Source organism: Neolamprologus brichardi, chromosome 9 (genome assembly GCF_056152115.1).
Source record: "Neolamprologus brichardi isolate AB-2024 chromosome 9, ASM5615211v1, whole genome shotgun sequence".
NCBI lineage: Eukaryota > Metazoa > Chordata > Actinopteri > Cichliformes > Cichlidae > Neolamprologus > Neolamprologus brichardi.
The window spans coordinates 12,907,041-12,929,965 of NC_142112.1; the positions used below are offsets into that span (position 1 = coordinate 12,907,041).

Genomic DNA, 22,925 nt, shown 5'->3' on the forward strand with positions numbered 1-22,925 from the left:
GGGAAAAATCGGTCGCTGTTCCGTGAGCAAACGAAAGGTCAAGAAAAACACATGAAAACAGCAGGACTGACCCTGATTTCACTCTTAAATAGTTCCCATGTCTTTCAGCCGCACTTCCTCAGCCTGTACCGAATGACCCCATTTCACGGTCCAAGACTAATCATCCCACAACATGTTCTGTAACCAGAAAAAATGTCTGGGCAGGAAATTACTCTGCACAGATAAATCCGCAACTTTACATATTCATCAGCAACGTTCTCCGAGCAAAGACCCCATGCCGGCCATCAAAAGCAGACGAGCTGAATTTACAACTCATCTGCAGAAGCACAGTGTGAAAATGTGCATAACCATAACCAGGCTACTCATGACAGTGCAGCCTTTTGCTTTGGGATGATCTTGTAAACTACACCTTTGTTTCTGTCTGACTATTTACAGTACACGGAGCGTGAAAGTACTACCAGCAATTATAATTTTTTTAATATGATAAAAGGAATGCAGTTAATTGGATTGCATGCAGGAATTTACCTTGGGGATGAAAAAAAAGCCCAGAGGTATTCGTTTTTGTAGCCCCTCTGGCTGCAATCCTGCCGAAATAGATGAGTATAAAAGTAACAGCCAACAACATCAATCAAACCACTCAAAATCTCTTGTATCTATGATCTGTCAAAGCACGCTGCAGTCTTTGTTTGTGCCAGCAAAACATAGTGCCTATATAAAACTATAATCTGGCTTTCACTTGATGTCTGAGAACCAGCAACCAAGTTATTGCTTCTCTCTATCAATTAAAACCAACACATCGTATTCAACGTGATAAAAAGACTGACTCATCTCTGAATCATTTTTCTCATGAAGAATTTGGTCGCCTTGGGGCGCAGCCGCACAATTAAGGGCAAGTTCACCTTCTAAAAGGAGACGAATATTGAAGGCACAAGGTCACACACTGTATGGCATACAAGGTCGTACGTGCTCTGTGGTATTGTAATAAAACAGCTTATTAGAAGCAGAGGGTCAGCAGAGGATCCACTCAACATTCATCGTATATACACTTTAGATGTTCCAGAATGGGAACACACCAGAGAGAGGCTTCTTTTTGGGACTCTGTCTTCATCAGAGTTAAGCCACTCTAAACTCCCAACTACTATATTTCCCCAACAGAACCTCTTGAATCCCTGCATAACAGACAAGAGTGAATTCCCAACAAGAGAAGTGCTAATTTTATTATAAATGGTAAATGGTAAATGGCCTGTATTTATATAGCGCTTTACTAGTCCCTAAGGACCCCAAAGCACTTTTACACATTCACACACACATTCACACACTGGTGATGGCAAGCTACATTGTAGCCACAGCCACCCTGGGGCGCACTGACAGAGGCGAGTTATAAGACTTAAAGCACCAGCACACCAACCTGCCAAAACCTTTTTCCATTGCATTCATTAACTTCACAAAGAGAGAAACCCACTTTAGCAGAGCAGCCAACTTTTCCTATCGCCCATTTCATGAGGCAATTCTTGATTCAAAATAAGTCACTGCAAATGCATGCGATATTTCACAGTCCCGCCAGCATCTAATCCCTTCTAACATCTAGGATTTATTTTTCTCCCGTAGCCCTGAGCATGCCGATTTCATTTCACAGCTCTGCCTGGATGTTTGAGAGCGAATCTTGGTGAGTAGAAGCTTGGAAAACTTGACACAAACAGATAAAAAGCCAGTCGTTTTAATGTATAAGCAGTGACACGTGAGGTATTTCTCCCAGAATTTATATGAGGAGTAGTGCAAAACAAAATTTCACATAGGCATTCACAGGTGAATGATATGTGTTGTGTGAATTCCTTATCCTATTACCATCACCATTATATGCAATCGTTTGCAAGTGTTTTGGAATGATCCAGTTTAATGGAAAATAAAGATTGATATTGAATGAAGAAAAGATTATTCACTTATTTGGCAAAAGAAATGGAAGTGTCTGCACCGTTCAACACCATAAAAATAATAACATTGAGCAAACGAATTTAATTCCAGATCACTGGGAAAGAGTTCAAGTTCACATTCTGGTTATGGTTGATCAGTAAAGGTGTAGTTTGAAAGAGCTTTTTAGGTATCGCTACAGCAATCAGGTTAGGGGCCGATGATGTCAATAGCATGAAAAGTTAATACTTAAATACTTAAAAGTCCCAAACCCAACCCATAATATATAAATGATGTTGCTTCAGTCATTATGCTAATTTGTAGAACAGTACAACACAAATGTAGAATTAAGACCAAATAATAGCACACAGTCACTGCGTTACCAAGGCCCAGCCAGTTAAAATACAAGGATGTACTATTGGATTGTATTATTTCACTCTCAGCTCATGCAATAGTACGGTATAGGAGCACAAACCGTGAGGATTTCTCTTCAGTTTCAGCAACACAGATGGATTCAGTTGTTAAGAATATGTGAGCGTTATCCGGCTAAAAGTTTTAAAACCTATAAACCACGAATAGATCCATTATAAGTACAAACTAAAGGTATTTAATGTTTGCATTGAGCCAACACTCAATCATCAAAACTCTGAGTGTTCCCGGTATTGATTAAAGCTTAGTGCAGCTGCTAACGTTACATGACCATGTTTATTTGTGTTATCCACTAAAAGAGAAGACTTTGTGGAGTGTTTGAGGGTTGAAAGACCCGGAGTGCGTTAGTGGGATTAAAAGCCAATGACAGACAAAGCCACATGATAACTTTGATGCTGTATATGAATCACTTTCAAAATCTAACACAGCTCAGTCAAGTCAGTGTAAGCTTTAAAGAAAAATGAAACTATATAAATCAATTAGCAATTAAGTTTTGATTCTGTGTTTTCACACAAAGTGTGTATAAAGGCTGTCGTTCTGCCAGAAACTCTGCAATCATCCCCAGGGCTTAGTGTTATTAAATACGAACACGTTTACATAGGGAACCCACCTGGTACTCTTCATGATTTGTACATTTTTCAAGATTTTTCTATTGAAAAACTACCACTTTGTATATCCAGAGTAACAAACAGTTAATAAAGAACAAATTATGTTGATGGATTGTTTGCTTGGACCCTGAGATGGATCTTTTTGTGTAGAATTTGTTCTACATGCGCCTGCATTGGTTCTATAGGTTCAATAAAAACAAGGCCATAGTTTCAAGGTCAGAACATATATGCAGTCAACATGACAGTACCCATTTGTTTTTGGTTTTAGAAGTTGTAAAACCACAACCAACCGAGGGCATTGAAGTGAACGGCTAACATGGCTATTAGCTAACTTGGTTAGAAAGGTTCATCCGTGTTTTTAAATGGGAAATTTTGGCTAGCGGGGAAAAAAAAGATTGAACAGCCGACTTTTCAAGAGTGTCTCCTTGTATAACCAAAAATGTGGCAAGTATGTATCACTCAGGCTGCCCACTTTCGCTTTATATTTGTTTTTGAAAGGGAAACTTTTTGTATACCAAACTGTTTGGACATCAACTTTCGTAACATGTTAAAGGGTGTTTCTCTCGTCTATTCTTTATTTTCTTAACTTTCATTTATCGACATTAGCCAATATAAAGAGATTGGCAAACAGCTAATAAGTTTAAAAAAATGCTGATAATATTGAAAGACCCCCATGCTTTTGGTCTTTTCCCTCGACGAAGGGAAAGATTCTACATAATCACCACTTATGTCAAGCAAGGAAACACCTGTCGTTAAAAACTCAGAGACAAACGATATGAAGGCAACTTGAAAAGAGATATTATCAGGTAACCTTTGTGAATGAGGGACGAGCAACATGTTCGTTTGAACAGTGTTTTTGTTTATATGTACTGAGTTTGCATATTGTCCATGTGCCTGCATTGCTTCTATAGACAGTAAAACACAAGGATGTAGCTTCCAGGTTAGAAAAATAAAGCCGATGTGGGAATGAATTAAGCCTGTGTTTTACCTGAAGGTCTCCATGTGGCTGTAGCTGTGATTGCATGAAGTCTTCCAGTCCTGTAGAAGTCTACAGGGAAATGGGTTTCTGGACTTGACCTCTGTAAAGGCCTTCCTGGTTAGTTTGTGGCCTCAGTAACTTATTTCAGGCCATAATGAATAAATAATTAAGTCTCTTTGGTAAATACTGGTCACACTATATTTCAACATGCAAGATTATCTGTGGAATGCAGATTCACTAACTTAATAACAAGTCAGAAGCCAATGGGCAAGTAGTTTCCAAGTCAGACCGGCCTCATCTGGTTTTGAAGCTTCAAAGCAGGACTTGGGTGACACCACAGTAGCTAGGTCCATGTTTTTTGTACCGCCTGGCTGGTAGCATGGCTTCCTCCTCCAGTCCAAAGTCATGGATGTTAGGTTAACTAGTGACTCTAATTTGGCGATCTCCAGTAGACAAAGTTTCGTATCTAGAAAACAGCACTCTACTGAACGTAGGGTTACATACAGCTTGCAGTTTAAAGCATACTGACTTGACAGTAAGAACAGAAACGTTCTATAAATTCAAGTATTAGTTCATTCCAAAGGTAAATTAGCAAGCAAAAATGTTAATAAAATCCTTAAAATTGCCATGTGTAGTGGGACATTCATGTTCTTGCTCATCTTCTACAAACGAAATAAACATTGTTTGCTAGCATATTACAATTGCTAGCATGTTATACTACAATAATTCAATGATAAATCAGTTTAAGTGCTTTTTAAAATGTGCTTCATCGGAGTATTCTTGTGCAATTTAAATATGAGTCAGGTTTTAAATTTAATAAGGCTTCTAAACTTGAATGACTTTTTTTTAAAGGACTGAGAGTAAAGCCAGAGAAAGGTATTAAATCTCTCAATTTCATAGCTCTACACACTACATGTTACATTATAATTAGAATATGGTGTTTTTCAGGTTGTACGTTTATAAAAAAATCAAACTTCTCAAAACATCTATCAGCTGTCACACTTTCAGAGGTTAATTTCTCGACTGTGTGCTCCAACACAGCTCTGTAACTGCGATCATGGCCATAAGTTGTTGACAAAACAGTGGATCACACCCAAGAAGGGCGGGCATGGTCTGCATGTCGAAACACCACAAACTGCATATTTGGCCTTTGCAACAACTTGCTCATAGCTGAATCCAGCTTGAGGCAGGAATTGTCATCTCACGGAGACGTTTGATTAGAAAAACAAGATAGACATTCTTCAGATGGCTACTGTACCCAAAACAAAAGGAAATACCAAAATTCCAAAACTGTGAATGTAATAAATCCACAGATTTATTTTCTGCCCTGAAAATCATGCTTTGAATGTTTTTATGGATAAGCATGGTTCTCCGCACCAAAGCTGTTAATGAGCTGCTAATTGAGACCACTTGACTTAGTTGACCCTGCGGTCAGCTTTACATTACATCCCACCAGCCAGGGCAGGGTGAGCCACTCATTCAGTCAAGTAAATCACATCAACAACCAATCACTGCCCTGAACATCTGAAACTAGAGTCGACTGGAAACATTTTAACAGGCTGGTTGCTCCATTTGTTTCTTCTTTCCTCTAAGCAGACGTCTTTACCCAAACTGACCTCCTAAATCCGTTTTATATTCACATTTTTCAAACTGTTCCATTGTACCCGACTGCAGAGCTGTTTCCTTGGCTGCTCCCACTGAAGTTTAAGTCAACCAAAGAGATTATTTCTGCCTTCAGAGCAGCTCTGCCTCTAAGAAATCATTGTATAACTATAAGTGGAATCTTTAAAAGCTGCGAGAGCTTGATTTAGGAGCATCTCTTGACTCTGAAGCGGAGGCACGGCAGCCTATATGGAAACGTCATGCGTGTGTTTTAGAAGGGGGGAAAAAAGGAACCTCCGTGTCAAGACGTGCAAAGAGTAAACAATGGGAAGCTGTCAAAGCAGCCTTTAAGACTACTCTGTGAAAGCTGAAAGGATTTTTCCATCTGAGAAGGACTGGCAAACATAATATCTGGCCTTTCTGCCTAAAATACATTTAATTCAACAGCTTGTCACCTTGCTCGAGTTTTCCATTTAAAAATAGCTCAAACAGAGGTTAAGCAGTCCATCCTCCGACCAGAACGGCAGCTGAATCATGTGTTAATCTTTTCTGTTATATACCAGGCTCCTGCACGACATCAGAACTGCGTGATGGTGTTTTGACATTTCTGGAAAAGCTTGATTTGATTTTGTTGAACTCTACCAACATTCCTGCATTGACTTGCCTGACAAAACAGAGTAAAAGACTGAATATTTTCACGTACAGAACAAAAAAAAAGAAAAGAAAAGAGAAGACAAAGAAAAAAAAAACATAAAGTAAAGGGTAAAGGAAATAACTTAAATGAAAGAGGACGTCAGAGGATGGCTTTGCTAAAACCACAAGCTACAGGAGGGTTCTGGTTAACAAAAGACCGCTACTAATTCCACATGTTCTACTGTGTTTCAGCCATCTGCCACGAAGCTCATTCCTTTGACTCCCCAACATCGCCGTTTAGCTACCAGTTAGATCAGCAGAATTACAACATGAAAGGAGCTTAATGGTAAGCTTTCCCAGAGCAGCCCTATTATCTTCTGGTGACTAATCTGCGATAACAAATGGAAGTGTGTCAGGTGAATATGGAACTAGACGAAGAGAGGAGCGGCAGGACACGCAGAAGCGAGACAGAAAACATGTGATGCAATAGAACGACTGATTAAAGATCGCAAAGATCAAATTATGGCATCTAATCGCGCGTAAGCTATTGTCGGGGCATCATTAAGTACTGGATAAAATGCTCCATTTATGGAAGGGCAGAGAGAGGGAGAGAGACCGAGAGAGCAGGATCATGAAGGTTGGTTGGTCAGAGTGCGTTCAGGACCTCGTGGCGCAACGGTAGCGCGTCTGACTCCAGATCAGAAGGTTGCGTGTTCAAATCACGTCGGGGTCAGAGTTTTACGATGCGTCCTCTTTAATGTGTGCAAGACCCCTAGTGAGATAGATAAAACAACACCCATAAAAAATTTGAGTTTTTAATCCATTACTTAGAGCAGCTGTCAAACATCACCGACTTACACTATTCTGTCAGTTGACCACATAATCTGTGCCAGGACAGCTAAATATGTTGTAGCACAGGTTCTCTTTGAATAGACACAGAAATATATGAAAACCTCAGAGGTCCAGAACCACCAGATGTCCTCACTGTAGGGGTTGAAGGGTCCAGGGTTTTCTTTTGAGTCATGCAGTGGGATGGTTCTAGTTTCCTGCTTCTAACAGTTCAGGCTAATGTTTAACTGGATTATCTAAACTAGCAGGCTAAGATAACAAACAGTAACTCCCCACCATCATAAGCTAGCAGGGCCGTACCTAACAGTGAGAGCAGACTGGGCTCAAGTTTTAGGCTATTGTGCACACGCCGTCTGCTCTACCGGATGGAACAGTGGCACCGTGCGAGAGTAAGAATTGATTTCATATTGTGTAAGTTGTTGGTTGTTCTTCTATAGCGCTTCTCTACTTTATACAACATGCCTCATTCACTCACTCAGACAAGCATTTTGTTTTTCACCTAAAAACGTTCTATGTGACAATCATGGGAGCAACCAGGGATCGCACCACCAACCTTCCAGACGACCTGCCCCACCTGCTGACCTACAGCCAAGTATTTAGATCAACATTTAGATGCTTTCTGGGTTTGGGTTCCTTCTTCAGATGTGTTGGGGGGGTTGTAGTCCCATTGTGTTATATTCAACTTCAATTGTTTTTTCTGTGCTTTTAAAGCATTCTTCTGTTTGCTAGCATTTTTTTAAGATGCAGTGCATTTGAACACTCAGGCCACCGTACAAGACAGATAGGGCTGCCACGATTAGTCAACTAGTCACGATTACGTCGACTATCAAAATCGTCGACGACTGATTTAATAGTCGACACGTCATTTGAAGCTTTGTGAGATCACAAAAGATGCAGGAATAAGTCGTAGGATTTAAGAGTGTAATAACGGACTGAAACAGAAGATGGCAGCACTGCATGTACAAGGATGCCAGCTGCCGTTAAACCCCGAAGAAGAAGAAGATATAGTAGCTCTGTCCCAGAATTCATAGCGCAGCCCAGCTCAGTTTCCAACAATGGCGGCAGCTACTTAGTTTTAATATTACTCTTATTATTCTTTCTGGGTCACAAAATAAACGTTTAACATATTTTCAAGCGAGAATGTAGCTGTGTAAACCTCAAATATCTGCTCAGTTTATCAAGACACCGCATATTTTCAAAAGCGCTCCTACATTTTCGGAGACGTCTGTTACCCACTAGCTCGATAGCTAGCCGGGGGCAAGGCTCACTAGAGCCCGTGAGAGCACCGGACTACCACTGCCGTCTTTCGCTACTCAGGTTAAACATTACATAAGTCACTTAGATAACTTAAAAATGTTATTGTTTGGCTTCTTTTTTAGTATTTTATTTGTTCCTGAGTAAATCTGTTTGGCTGAGATTAAAGTTATAGTTTCTACACAGCTGAATAAACATCAAGCAGACAGCTGATTATCAGAAGTGTGAGATGCTCGAGAATATACTCCGGTGTCCCGTTATATTTTAGATAGCAAGGAGTTTATTAAACTTCACCGAAACAATCTGCAAATTTCATTAAAACTTAATAAACTAACATCTTGTCTTTGTTTTTAGTTAGCACATACCTTAAACACTTAAAGCTGTAAGCTAATGATAGTTATATAAGAGCAGATGCTGCTGGTGCAATAAGCTGTAGTTTTACGTCCAATGGATGATGATCTGATTAGTCGACTAATCGCAAAAATAATCGTTGACTAGTCGACTATGAAAATAATCGTTTTGTGGCAGCCCTAAAGACAGTGTAAAATAACTCAAATAACATGTACAAATGTTATATTGAAATCCTTCTTAAACAAAAATAGAACATTTTTATTAAAATGAAAGTGCCCAATATGCACAATTTCACAGTCACATACATGATTTTGTTAAGCTCACTAGACCATCAGTTATTTTTATTGTGCACAGTGTGTCACCTTCATGATGGATCTGAAGCCAGCTTTTCAATTAACAGAATAAACTGGGTTAATCTATGTTTTTGTATCACATTATATCTCTGTTTGAGATCTCATATTAATACTTTCACTGTGCAAAAAAGGTATCTATTTAGACAAGCCTCTGCAGGAGTGCGATTTAGCGTGTTTTTCACTGATGTCTGACCCTGTGGGCAAGAGTCTTCTCGTTTTTCTTCTCTTTGCTCTTTTTCCTTTTGATCATCCATTTTTTTGCCAGTTTGCATTAATGTTATCAGTAGAGATAAAGATGAATTTATTGGCTGCCTAGCTGAGAGTCGTACATAGGCCCATATGTGCATCTGTGCTGCTCACACGGCAGCGACCGGTTCAAACCCGATGCCTGGATTCTGACCGCGGTGTCAACTTATTTGTTTTTTTCTGGATAAGCTGACTCCTCGTGGCAGCCCAGAAACAACACTCGGGCCACTGTGCATGTCATTTTCCTCCTGTTGGGCAATTTTATTTTTAGCTACGGCTACGGGAAGGAAAACTAGTTGGTGTTTAATATTTTGGCTCCATCACACTGATGTAAATCTGAACAGAGGTGAGAAAAAATCCCAATAAACCAAAAAGAATTCATGTTGTTTAGCTCCAAGGACAATGAATAAACATAGCAAAAAAAAACCGTAAAAATACAACAGAAGCTGACCTTCACATTGAATGAGCTAACACAGGATATATGAAGCTGGAAAAGAAGTCATCCAATGGCTTGGCGTGGCTTGAAAACATAGCCCACTTTCATTGCTGCGTTACGCAGTTATTGCCAGGAATTCTGCCCGGCTTTGTCTGAAACACATAAGCTAATGGCTAAAATCAGCTTCCCAGGTTACAAATGTTTTGCTCTCTGTTGGCTTTGCATGCATGTACTCCACCTCCTTACCATGTGCATAACATATCAGCACCTGTGTGTACACCTGAGAGGCGTTCTCCTTAGCAGGAAAGCCCTAACGTCTGCTTGTCTTGACCCTGAACAGAGGCATTGTTTGGGTTAGATAAAATGTCCCGGAGTGTGGTGTCATTGTCCTTGATGCCGTCCACACAAGCAGGGAAACTTGCCAGACAGTCATTGAATCACTAGTCTCAAATTCTACTTAAAATCTAACCATATCCAAAGCTGCATATATGTGTAGAATATAGTGCTGCTCTTTGCATGGCACAGGGAACGTTTGTGTTGTGCTATGTTGGCTGTGTTACACTGGGCGCAGCTGGGGTGCCAAAATAATACCAGAAAATAACTTTCTCATAAAAATATTTTCACTAATGACAATACAGTTTGTTGCCCTAATTTTACATGGGATTTTGCCTTTTTCAAGTGCTTTTAAACATTACATTAGGAACATTTTAATGTGATTAAACAATGAAATTATATTATATACTATAAACAAGGTCAATGAATGCGGCAATATGAATAATAATACTTAAATGTACAGAAATATACAGTTAACAGTTGGTTTAAATAACAATAATGGATTGCATTTTTATAGCGCTTTTCGAGACCCTCAAAGCGCTTTACAATTCCACTACTCATTCACTCTCACAAGGCAAGCTACAGTTGGAGCCACAGCTGCCCTGGGACAGACTGACAGAGGCGAGGCTGCCATATTGTACCATCGGCCCCTCTGGCCCTCACCAGTAGGTGGTAGGTGAAGAGTCTTGCCCAAGGACACAACGACTGAGACTGTCCGAGCCGGGGCTCAAACCGGCAACCTTCCGGTTACAAGGCGAACTGTCAACTCATGAGCCACGATCGCCCTTCCTGCACTTTCTGGACAACTGGGCAAACCAACATTTGGATTGTGACTGTTTTCCTCAAAGACTGGTAGCTAATAGTGGCTGTCAAGACTGAGTATGGAAGCAGGGAAAGTCCTCAGTCAGCTGGAAAATGACACTGTGTTGACCAGCTTGAGAGAGAGAAAGAGACAAAAGAGAAACTGGGATCTGAGAAAAGATGAAAAACAAAAAGGAAACTCAAGAAAAGCCAGAAGAGAAAACAAAAAAAAGAGGATGAAAGGTTAGTGAGGCCACACTGACCACAGCTGAACCATAGAACTTCTTGTACTCAGTTACAAGCCATCACATTGCATCCCATCATCCTGGCCGACCTTCTCCACTCAACTCACGAGATGAAGCCCCCCCCTCCCAGCAGGTTTCAACTAACTTCCATAATCCTATTCACAGACTGCAGCTTGTCTCTATTACGTAATCACTGAATGAAGTGAGCTAACAGGCACTGACAACCCTTTCAAAGACACTTCCCACTTTCCCGCTGTGGCTTCTTCCTGCACAGCTGCCCCAGCGCAGGGTATTATTAGCCCCTTACCTGAGAGCAGATGAGGATTATAAAGCTATGTAGAACTTTTACTAACAGCAAACAATTCCCAGAAGAGCCAGGTGAATCTGACGTAGCAAACAAGATGTAGCTTTAACATTTGTTTGACAGACTCTGATAAACAAATGTGTCTTCTTACAACTACGATGACTGCTCTCACTGTCAAATATAAAGCCAGGAGCCCCGCGATAGACCGCCGACCTGTCTAGGGCGTGCCCGCCTCTCCCCCTATGACAGCTGCTCACGTAAAAGCCTGTGTAAGCAAAATGTCAAGCAGAATGTGTGACCTTTCACCACCGTTTTCTTCTGGCTGAACTTTCAGAACCTTGTTGAAAACAGATGATTTAACCGTGCCAAATTCTAGTGTTGTTCTCACAAAGCCTGTATTTTAGAGCAGCTCAAAGCACGGGGAGAACAGAGTCAGCACGAGAACCTGAATATTTCTTCCCTATCACGGCATGGGAAGGACTGTTATTTTGCATCCACATGGTAATCAAGACAGTCAGCAGCTCACAACAATTCTCTGAACAATGCAAGATCACTGATTTGAGTGCAAGTATGAGTTCCAAGGTTTCGACAGTAGATTCATACACAGTGTTATTATATGATGATATCATCTTATGCTGCAGATATAATGTATATTAAAGCTAAAAGCATAATATGAAAATCTGCAACGTTGTTTTGCCTGTAAGAACATTCCTACTTCTTCTTCTTCATCTTCTTCTTTGGTGTATTTAAACAATTTGGCTATGCTGCAACATGCCTCAAGTCTGCATTTGCGTAATTTGGGGAAAATCAAGTCATTATGAGCTTACGAGGCTTTACAACACATTTAGGGCAGGCATTACAGACAGGTAGGATTAAATAACTCAGTTCTTCAAAGATTTAGAGCCACGACCTATGGATCCAGTAGTTATTTATTTAAATGTACGATGCTGCAGCAGATACGGGTGAAACCAGAGTACAAGAGGAAGCATTGAGCGCCGAACCTCTCTGTCACATCCAAGCAGGGTTTTGTGTTCCAGTGGATAGTCCGCAAAATAAAACCCTCATTTTGCTCCTGCTTAGCTGACTAAAATTTTGGTGAATACACCAATATTACTAGTACTAAAAATAACAGCTTGAAAAGAGAAAAGCGGAAGGAGAAGCCCAAAATACCATTTAGCATGAACCCTTCAAGGCTGTGCATAATGTAGACCAGATTGACTCTAAAGTTAATGGTGCTTGAGTGGGAGTCTGCTCTTTCAGGTCCCACTGTGACAAAGCCTTCAAGAGTCTCTGGAGAAGATCAGGTATGCCAGTACAGCATGTGATGTTGTCTGACTGTCTTCCTGACTGAGCTTGGCGACTTTAATACAGCTAATGGCGAACCTCGAACACATAAATGTAAGAGCAAAGATGAAAAGAGCACAGCATTACCAAGGCAAGTGAAGCACTGCTTGCAAAAAAAGCCATTAGAATTGAAAATGGTTCACGTATAAAAGAGTTAAATAAGGACATTACGGTCAGGCAGAAGGTAAGTGGAGTCAGAGCAACTTTAAAATATAGGCTCATCGGATGGCAGCTGCCATAACTGACTGATCCACTGTGAACGACAAGATTAAATGGCAAAAAGTGCATAATTGTTTCCAAGGGTGAGAACCAAATGAATAAGTCACAGCAGTGAAAGTGACCTGTGGCTGAGATTCTACTCTGCTGTGGACATGAAGTCATTCATGTTCGAGTTCTTTCAAGTCCGCCTGAAGGGCACATGCATAACTGGTGCATTGTAGAGCCTCCGTGACGAGACTGTGCCGTAAACCAATAAATCTGCAGCCAAACAGAGCCTCACGCTCGCCATCTGATCAATCAGAACCAAGTGGACCCCAGCGTAAGAGTTGAATATTAATCTATAGCACACCATTAAGAAATCACACCAGAATGCCAAAACTTTTGGAACTTCTTTCAGTATGTGAAAGCATGGAAGAGTTTATGACAGTGAACGCCTCAAACTGGTACTAGGCGTCATTTATTAGGCAATCAAGATTTTCTTTATAGGCCCAAGTGTTGCTGGGTTTTTGACCTTTTCAGGCTTCCTCCTCTCCTCCATGTGTCCTGGAAGTAGGTGAAGTTGTCCGAGGAACCTCTACCCTGCTTTAGATCCTTTTTATGAGCCATCAGATTAAACACCTGCCATACTTTGTCGATATGTTTCCGTGAGAGCAGGCATTTGGCATCTGAAACATCAGGTTCTCGGCTCTCCCTGTTAAAGCTCAATCAAATTATCAAAAAGCTCAATTTTTCAAAAATGTATTTAATGTATAATAAACTAAGATTTTATGACTCGGATGTCGGCATGCCAAGAAACCTTAAGGGTAGCTACTAAAAACAAACAAGCCAAACAAACTTATGGTTCAAGGGTTGGGCATTCATGCATTGCTTTCAGCTGCTCTATGTGTCATTATGCCTTCCTGTAGTCCAAAGGTCTTCTGGCGCATGGCACAGTAGTTTTTGTTGAGCCGAGGCCAAGTGATCTCCACAGGGAATGCACACTTCTACGTTTACAGCACAGCTGCATGGATCAATGAAGCAGTCGCCTCCATTCTGCTGAACCATGGAAAACCATCAAGCACTGGTAAACAGAGGAGTGAACGCATGTGTGTGTGGGTATGTACGTGCGATTGCTGATGTGCGTCTAAGAAGGAAGTGATCTTCATGTGAGTAAATGTTGACCCATATCATCCACGTTTGCCTACAGCGGGAAAGTCTGCTGCTAAATTCTCGCAGCGAGGCTGAAAGTGTTTTATCTGTCACCAAGAAGGTGATCGGAGAGGCTGTAAACGAAGCACTGCGTGTCTGGGATTGTGCTGATTGTTCTAGCCAAGCCACCACTGTAAGCCTGGCTAAATCTTAGCTGTAATGTCTTCTCTCCAAGAACAGAAAACAGGAACACTGGAAGAAGGGGGGGGAAACAGCATGGTTTTGCCAAGGTATTCCATCCTGCTCAAGTGTTAACGTGACTCCAATTGTAATAGCACCCACTGGCAAAGAAGAGAAAGTGCTGTCACTGCCATGGCAACAGTACCAAACTCTAATTCATTCATTAGTCATTTAATGGGCTTTAAAGCTCGGCCCACAAAAACCCACAAAAGGGAAAAGCAATCAGTGTGCTCATTCCTGTTTGGCACAGGGGCTTCACACAGCCATGTGTTCCATCATTCAACACACGAAGGCTTTTCTTTAAACATGTAGTTGGACGAGCTCTCATAAAGCCAACAAGCTCTGCTCTTTATGTTGTATTATGAAGACATTATAGTAGATTAAGGATGATCCTATATTGTCTAGACTCTTACATTACAGTGAAGCAGCCTAATTGTGATATAAGAGAGTGTGTGTGTGTGTGTGTGTGTGTGTGTGTTCTTACACCAGCCTGCACACATGCATTTGACAGTTACCCTCCTTCACTGCTGGCTGATCCGGTTTGAACTCCGTGCACTTTTGCACCCTTTTCCGCCTCTACTGCACAAACCTGAACACTTTCAGTGTCCCAACTTTTTGGTGGAGACTAAAAAGCAGATACACACAAGCGACACACTTTTGATAACAATGAAAAGCCCCCCCTCCTCCCCCCTCGTTTGCGCACCCCTGGACTCCCATACCCCATGCGTCTGGGGCCCCTGGGGTTCTCCGCTGTCTCTTTCCCTCTTTCCCGAAAAAAAGCGCCATGTTGAGGCTTCAGTGTGGACTCGGCACGCTGCTCCGCGGAGCGTTTACAGAAATCACCCCGGGGCTGAGGTGTGTGTTGCCGGGGACTTACCTTTGCGATCGCCTTTTTGTACCTCATGGCCGCTTGTTCGATAAGACTCTGGACTTTTACATTCCCATCTCCACACGGAACGACCACCCGGGTCCTCCCGAAGCACACCGTCACTTTCATTTCTTTCCTTTTTCTTTCCTCCGCCGCGTTAATTCCAAAGAGGAAAAAGCCGCGTCAAAGCGACAATAACCATCCCCGGCGCTGCGTGGGAGCAGAAAACACCGAAACCCCCAGCCTGTCGACCCAAGCGGATTCGTCTTTGTGCCCTGCGTCCTCGAAGGAGAAGCCCAGCATAAGATCCAGCGCGCAGGGCTGGGTGGCGTCCTCCCTGTGCGGTGTTGACTCACTTACAGAAAGTTCCCAGCAGAAAAAGCCTCCCCAGCGAGAGCGCACAACTGGACAGCTGACAACCGACACTGCGTGTGCGCCCACATGTCAGAGCAGGCACGAAGAATGTTCCCAGCGCGGGCTGATCCATCTCAGTTCACTTTACATTTCCCTGCGTTCTTATCATATAATACATGAATTTGAAAAACTAAATAAAAACTTGTAAAAACTGGCAGGTGGTCATCAGCAGAGAGTGGTGAGGACTGATAGGGTAATGGAACATTTTATCCAACAAAACCCGCGTTTTTTCTGACCTGTTATCACAGTGGAGAGTAACCAGTATAACTAAAATATAACTTAAAGGGGTAACCCCCCCTCCCCCCATGTGATTAGCAGTTATAATGCTGTGGTCTTTGAAACGATGGGGGGCAGGGCTGGATTAAGTCACTAGAGGGTAACAGGGTAAAAAATGACCTGTGGGCTCCATACAAACTCTGAAGGGGGGGCGGGGGTCTGGAGGCCTTGGGTAGTTTTCCAGGCAAGTTTGTGTTGTTTAAGGCATGAGCCAAGGTTTATTTTGGATTCACTTTTCATGCTAGAAATATTTAAGTACAGATGTTCTGACTATCCTACAGGCCATTCCTGTGGGTAATATCGAACTGAGATCCACGAGTGTGGGAGTCACCGCAAGCCAGTGGCCTCCTGTGGGCTCAAGCTTGGAGGGCAGGCATATTGGAGTAAGCAGTGCTCGTGCATTACCGCGCTTTGATCTGATGAATGTGGTGATGGATGCTGAATTTCATTTTTAATAAATAATGCAAAATGAAAGGCAGAATGTTATCAGACAGAGTTGCATAGAACAAAGTCTCATTTGTATTTGACTATGCTGATTGCAAAGAATATATTAATGTAATAAATTATTGACCTGCAGTGCAGGATGAGAAAAATGAGCCCAAGGCTGGATAGAAAGTATGACCCAATTCACTGATAATAGCTGCAACCTTTCTGCGGCGCTCCTCTCTATCCCTGCAGCTCCTACTCTTTCTGGTCCAATGTGGTCCAAATGAGTGCACACGATGAACACGGCTGCACGAGATGCATCTGCCCCCCACCTCCTTTGTCCTAACACTGTATGATTCTGTGATTGGTGCAAGATCTAAAGTGAACTTGAGGGTTTGAAACCTGCTTTGATATGTTACTATAATAGTGTTTGTCCTTTGATGTCTCACCACACATGTCTAACCACACTTCTGCATGCATTTTTTTTTATATATCCATCACTCCAGGGTTAGACATGCACTATCCATGCAATACCAAACCCTTAACTGTTTCTATTCTGACTTTTTGGAGCAATGGAAACTTGTTTGACACCAGAACAGAAGCAATAACAGCTTCAACTTCCAGTGAAGTTCATACAGACTGCAAAACAGATGCAAAAAAAACTTAAAGCCAACATACTTTGACAAGCTGGGCTCTGCCGTGCGCTTCCGTTCTAACAAATGCTACAAATACTCCATCTAGTGGTGTAAAGTGGTGTAGGAAAAAAAATTCAAGTACATAAAACTGGGACCAGTTTGATGAAGCAAACGGAGTTCTTTATTCAAGTGTGCATTGATGAGACTCAGATTTGTGAGTTCAGTGGTGCTAGCAAGCTAGCAACAAAAATGGGAATTCACTTAACAGCATTGATACAAAATTGCAAAATAATTGTTCCTGCAGCCCCACATTGTTGTTGTTTAATCGATACGGCTTAATATCAACTGCATTTCTTTACATATAAAAGAAGATCAAGCTGTGCCCGTAAAATCCACTGTGACTGTCTGCATGAGAGATTGCTGCAGGGAACATCAGTGAGCATGTCAGTTCTCCCCCCCATTAATCAAGCTCATTTGCTTACCTCAACTGCCATAGTAAGATAAGTTCAGAGGCTGGTTTGCAGTTTGTCCACTGCACATCAGGAATGCAGGAGGAAGGGGGGCAGGACACTCAGGAAAACCCAGCGCTGTCCCTGGGTTTCATATTCCTTGCTGATAATCATCACATAGAAGCAGCTGTTCCCAGCTGCCTAACTGAAAACATGATTATATACAACAATTCAGAAAGAAATGTAACACAAGCATATGTATGGAGGGTAGCAGGGTTCATAAATATGTTTCTAGCACTAAAAATAGTGTGATTGACATGACTCATGCTGCTGCTTCAATGCTCTGTGGTGCAGCAAACGTTTGGAAGTCTAGTCATACTCAAAATCTACAGTCTGATGAATCCTGAGTCCATTTATCCCAAACGCACAAACCACCACCACCACACACTTCCATTGGTTGCTGAACCTAGGATAATCCACATTCTTCACTCACACATTTTCAGACTTGCCTTCTACAAAGGGGGCATCGTAAACAAAAGCAGGCACAAGGCGTGCTCTGACATGGTCACAGGAGCGGAGGTCATACCTGAGTCGTGACATATTCGCTCACCACCACAAGATGACATCAAACAGGCTCGCTCATGCATGTGGAATTTACTACATCCTTCCTCCACACTCACCAAAACATTCTAATATGACATCTCTATTAATGACATCGCTGTTATTGCTAAACTTGTAGAGTGGAGTAAAAGCTCAGAGGGGGAAATCACTCATCCCTGGATCTCACATGAACATTCATTTTAAATGTTCATGTGAGAACAGAGAAGGCCCAAGAGCAGTGAAGTGAGGGATCATGGCACTTGAGTTTCCATGTTTAAGGCAGATATTGTAGCTGGAGTGAAACAGGGCCTCGAAGACATGATGAAAGTATCAGCATGTCAGTAAACAATCGTGGTGGTAAGTAGGGAAGTACAAATAACTGTACTCAGGTTGAATTTTCAGGTATCAGCACTTTTTTTATTTTTTGGCAACTTTTTACTTTTACACCCTACAGTTTAACACAAACATCTTTACTTTCTACTCCTTACATTTTCAAAACAGGCTCCTTACTTTAAGGTTTAAAGCAAGGGATCTTTTTTATTTCCCAGAAAATAGGAGCCTAAATGAAGGAAACAATGATACATAAAAGACTGTGGACAAGCACATCGAGCTCACCAGGGAGGATATGAAAAGTGGCAGGTTAGCCTTCTTAGACGGTGAGATTTCCATCAGCATTTAAAAGTCGCTGTGTATCGTAAACCATCGCATCCGGATCTGTATTTAAGGTCTGACTCTAATTATCCACTGGAGCACAAACGGGGTGTCGTCAGAGTGAACACCATCCCCACAGGTACAGTGGCCAGGGAAGCAGAGGAACATCATATCAAGAAGAAGGCCCTGAGTAAATGTGGTTATCCCAGCTGGACATTTGTCAAAGCTGGTTTGACAACGTACTCATGGCCATTGATCAGTGGTTGTTGATAAATGGTCATGACAATTAGCATACTAAAGATCAAGAAACCGAACTTACAGCCCATTTTCATCAGTGGTGCTAGTTTCAGTCATTATGTAAATTTACTGTTTATAAGTTAGGGGAAAGCTTGGATGATTGAGTGTGCATCAATCCTATTGGTGTAACCATCAGCAGGACTTATCAAACTCAAAGGGCACACAGAGGCAAGACATATAGTAAATAACGCAATGTTCAAGGTTTAAAGTGGGCCAGAATTATCCAGAATGGCGTTTTTGTTGCAGATATCCGTAAGTTGCAGTCGCCGTACTTCACCATCAAGCTACTGCTGCAGAAGAGGAGTGAGTATAACGTTTTTTAAGTGGCAGGTAATTTTAAATGAAACCTTTCTATCAGCTTAACAAACATCAGCAACCATTGGCAGTCTGTTGCACAGTGTGTCTGCTAGCTAAAGGTCCAGCTGCTGTTTTGGAAAGAAGTTCACTCAGAGATGAAGAAAAAGTAAAAGACGTACGAAAGACAGGACAGGAGAAGAAAAAGAGAGGTTATATTTAAAGGTAAGGATGCTCAGTGACATCAACTGGAAAGCTAAACTTACATGTAAGTTATATGATGGGAAGTTTTTCATATTGTGAAACATTCTTCAAAACAAACTAAGGCGTATACTCGGTGTTGCTGAAAGGTTGCATGAAAATCCTTCGCAGTTGTGCAGGATAAACAGTTTAGTTTGCTGTACTGTGGTGACTTTACTGTAAAACACTATGTTAAATGGACTGGTTCTTATATAGCGCTTTTCTACTCTCCCGGAGTACTCAAAGCACTCTATACAACATGCCACATTCACCCAATCACACCCATTCTCACAAGCACTACCTCTATACTGAGTGCTTTCTAACTACACTCACACACATTCATACTCCGATGGATGCATCGGAGAGCAACTTGGGGTTAGTATCTTGCCCAAGGATACTTGGCATGCAGACTGGAGGAGCCTGGGATCAAACCTCCAACCTTCCGATCAGTAGGTGACCTGCTCTACCTCCTGAGCTACATGTTAGACTGGTGCATAGCAGCTGTGGTAATTGTGGTCAGAGTTGGGGTATATAAAATATTGTAGAGATGAATTTAAATTTAAGCTGATAATGCTTGTAATCATTCATTCAATTCCACCTTTGTACTAACTGTATACAGTCTAGTACAAAGGGAGCATAAACAATACTGTCAGTGTAGCGGATCGAAATCAGTGAAGTTAGCTTGTGAATGATCCACTTACATCTTGTTGAAATCAGTTGTGTAAACCCATAAACAGCAGTAAACCTCAGAGTAGCAGCACAGGGCAGCTGATCACAGCCTGCACACAAAGAAAATCTGCTGTGATTCTTTTTCTCACGCTGAGCCACTACAACAGATCTTAGGGTTCCCCTACCTGCCAAATCCCACTTTAACCCCTGACTGTAATATTTTTCTGCTTAGGTGTGGATGGGTGTGTATTTATGTATTTTTACCCAAGTATCTGTACTTCTACTTAAGTAAAGAATGTCTGTACTTAAAGTTCAGTGTAAAGCCTGGAGAACAGTGTTGTTCAAATCCCCTCAGGAACTTTTGGGTTATATGGGCATCTACTCAATGAAACTATGCAGTTAAATTTTCCTCTATACAGTTTTAAAGTTATTAGACATTGGCCTTTTGCCTCACGTGCATGTTGATGCAACTCTAATAAAAAAAAACAAAACTGCTGTTTTGATATTTAAATCACACTCAGTGTTGTCTAACATCACCTAATACAAGTCCCGTTAATGTTCAGAGTGTGTTGCATGCCGAGGCATGTGTTATTTCTCCAGTAGTGGGGTTAATTACACTTTCCTTTAGTTCATTAGTAGCTCAGGGCTACACTGAAACCCCATCTATGACTAATGCAGACAAACAAATTAACCTCAGACTAACCATGCACAGCCCTCTTGTCCTTTGTAAGATGAACACATATAAATAACATTTTTGCATGTTTTTTTTTCTTACAAAATTTGCCTTTCAGATTCGCAGTGAAATGCATTCTTTATCCTGCAGCTCTGCGTGTTTCTGAAAGCTGAAATAGCCCCATCTGCAGGCTCTTAGAAATATTACATCTTTTCCTGTCAAGCCTTGTTTGGATTAAGCCTCGAGCCTTTAATTGCTGTGTTTGTGGGGCGGGCCTACGAACACTGAGAAGGGTGTTAGCGTGGCCTTAGCAGTGTGATTTCATGGATTATAAATGCTGCCTTTCGCTGTGTTACACTTGCGGATTTTTTATTTTTGTTTTTGCGATTTTTCAGAGCCTGTCAGAGCACATTGTAACTTGATCTCTGAAATCAAATGTGTTTATTTGCACATGTTGCGCTGATCATTCAAAAGGGCCTAGTTTCTGACTGGAACATTTAAACAAGACCTACAAGTCAAACAAAAAGATGGAGGTAGCGAGGGGAAATGTTTTTTTGCTTTGTTTTGTAGGTAAAACACACCATTTTTTTCTTCAAAGATTTAGCGCTCTCTCATGAATAACAGTGTTAAGAGAGGCAATGCTTAGGCACCGAAGGACCTGCTCTGAGATAAACACAGATTATGGTAACGTCTGGGGCTGGGTGACTTGTCATATTCATTAAATCTGAATATGTCCCTCATAAGAACTGTTTTGACCCAGTTCTTCATCTTTTTTAAGTGCAGGGTGTTGTGCCAGATTGAACCCTCCTGCAGAGTAGCCCTGTACAGTAGACTCGCTGCTAAACCAGTCTTCAACAGACTGCTTCTTCACATCAAGAGCTAACAAAAATGATGCTATTGTTAAAAAAAAAAACTCCGTATTTGTTGTTCTTGACTGTTTTTAGCTGAAAAGCACTTTTATCTGTTTATAAACGCCTTGTGTCCATTTACATGTTCATCTCTGTTTGTTGTAAACTGTTTGCCTTGCTTGCTCTCTTATGCAGACCAACCTCAGAGAGTAGAGAGCTCTGAGATGAAGTTATTGTTAGACATGTAACGCCGACAAGCCAAACATCGATTTCCCTTTGACTTTCCGTGCTGCTGTTGTAGTTGAATTTTCTTAGCATTTATTCATGACGTGTGAGAGTCACGATTTTGAAAAAATTATGACCCCGACGTGATTTGAACACGCAACCTTCTGATCTGGAGTCAGACGCGCTACCGTTGCGCCACGAGGTCTTCTACACTGTCACCGCTATGAAAAGCCAACTACAAAGTCCTATATGTTCGTGTGGATTATACTAGCATTTATATTTAAAATATTATGAAATATAGGCGCAAACACCTGACTTGTGTGAACGCTTCACTCACAGCTGAATAACAGGCGCATTACAGGCGCCTCTACGGACACCGCTGCTGCTTTACTAACAAATTCCAATTTCTGTCATTAAAGCCTGCGTCAGCACCATGGACAGCTGTTACCACAGCGACCGCACCTCGCGTGCGGTAGTCGTTAAAAAAACATGGGCGTGATGAACGCGCATGCGCGAGTTACATTTAAACGATTTCGATCAACAAGACCGGTGAATTATTTTATCAACGTATATTTTTAAGTCATTCATTCATGTGTAAGCACCTGTACCTGTATCTTCAACATAAAATTATGCCCACTTTAAATAAAAACACATCCCAAGGAAACGTCGTCGGTACATTTTTCATTGATCTATTACTGCATTATATATTCCACAGGTGCGATTAATGAAAAGAATCTGTTTCAGGTTCCCAGCATTTTACATGCCAACACGTGGTTTTCTGGGCTATTGTTAATACTGCAAGTGATAACTTGCTTGTGTTCTTTTCTTTTTACCTTTATTTAGTTAGGAAGTGAAACTCTTGAGATTAAGAATCTCTTTTGCAACATAGACAAGGTCTGTTCCTGTCTGTACAAGCCACCTGTCTCATATGGGAAAGCTCTGTTTCCAGCTCCTATCCTCGTGATCCTATCCTCACTTTTCATCTGATTGCCACCTTTCAACCCTTATCAGTCCATCATATTAATGTCGAATCACTACTCACAGCTGCTTGACACACAGATAAGAAACATGGCAGGCTTCCTTTCCAGTGTTTTTGTG

The 22,925-nt window shown here is 41.5% G+C and overlaps 1 protein-coding gene and 2 non-coding genes across 3 annotated transcripts in view; 1 reads left to right on the plus strand and 2 right to left on the minus strand.

Moving 5' to 3' along the window:
• LOC102796224 (partitioning defective 3 homolog) overlaps window positions 1-15,546 on the minus strand; it is a 381,329-nt gene extending 365,783 nt beyond the window's left edge. Inside the window, exon 1 of the mRNA XM_087845929.1 lies at window positions 15,140-15,546. Within this exon, the coding sequence (XP_087702055.1) occupies window positions 15,140-15,259 (120 nt within the window). The 5' untranslated portion in view covers window positions 15,260-15,546. The remainder of the gene's footprint in view (window positions 1-15,139) is intronic.
• On the plus strand, window positions 6,821-6,892 carry trnaw-cca (transfer RNA tryptophan (anticodon CCA)). Its single transcript has one exon. It is a non-coding gene; the product is annotated as a tRNA-Trp (tRNA).
• Window positions 15,547-21,960: 6,414 nt separating the features above from the next.
• Window positions 21,961-22,032, minus strand: trnaw-cca (transfer RNA tryptophan (anticodon CCA)). The gene has a single exon. It is a non-coding gene; the product is annotated as a tRNA-Trp (tRNA).
• Window positions 22,033-22,925: the final 893 nt, after the last annotated feature.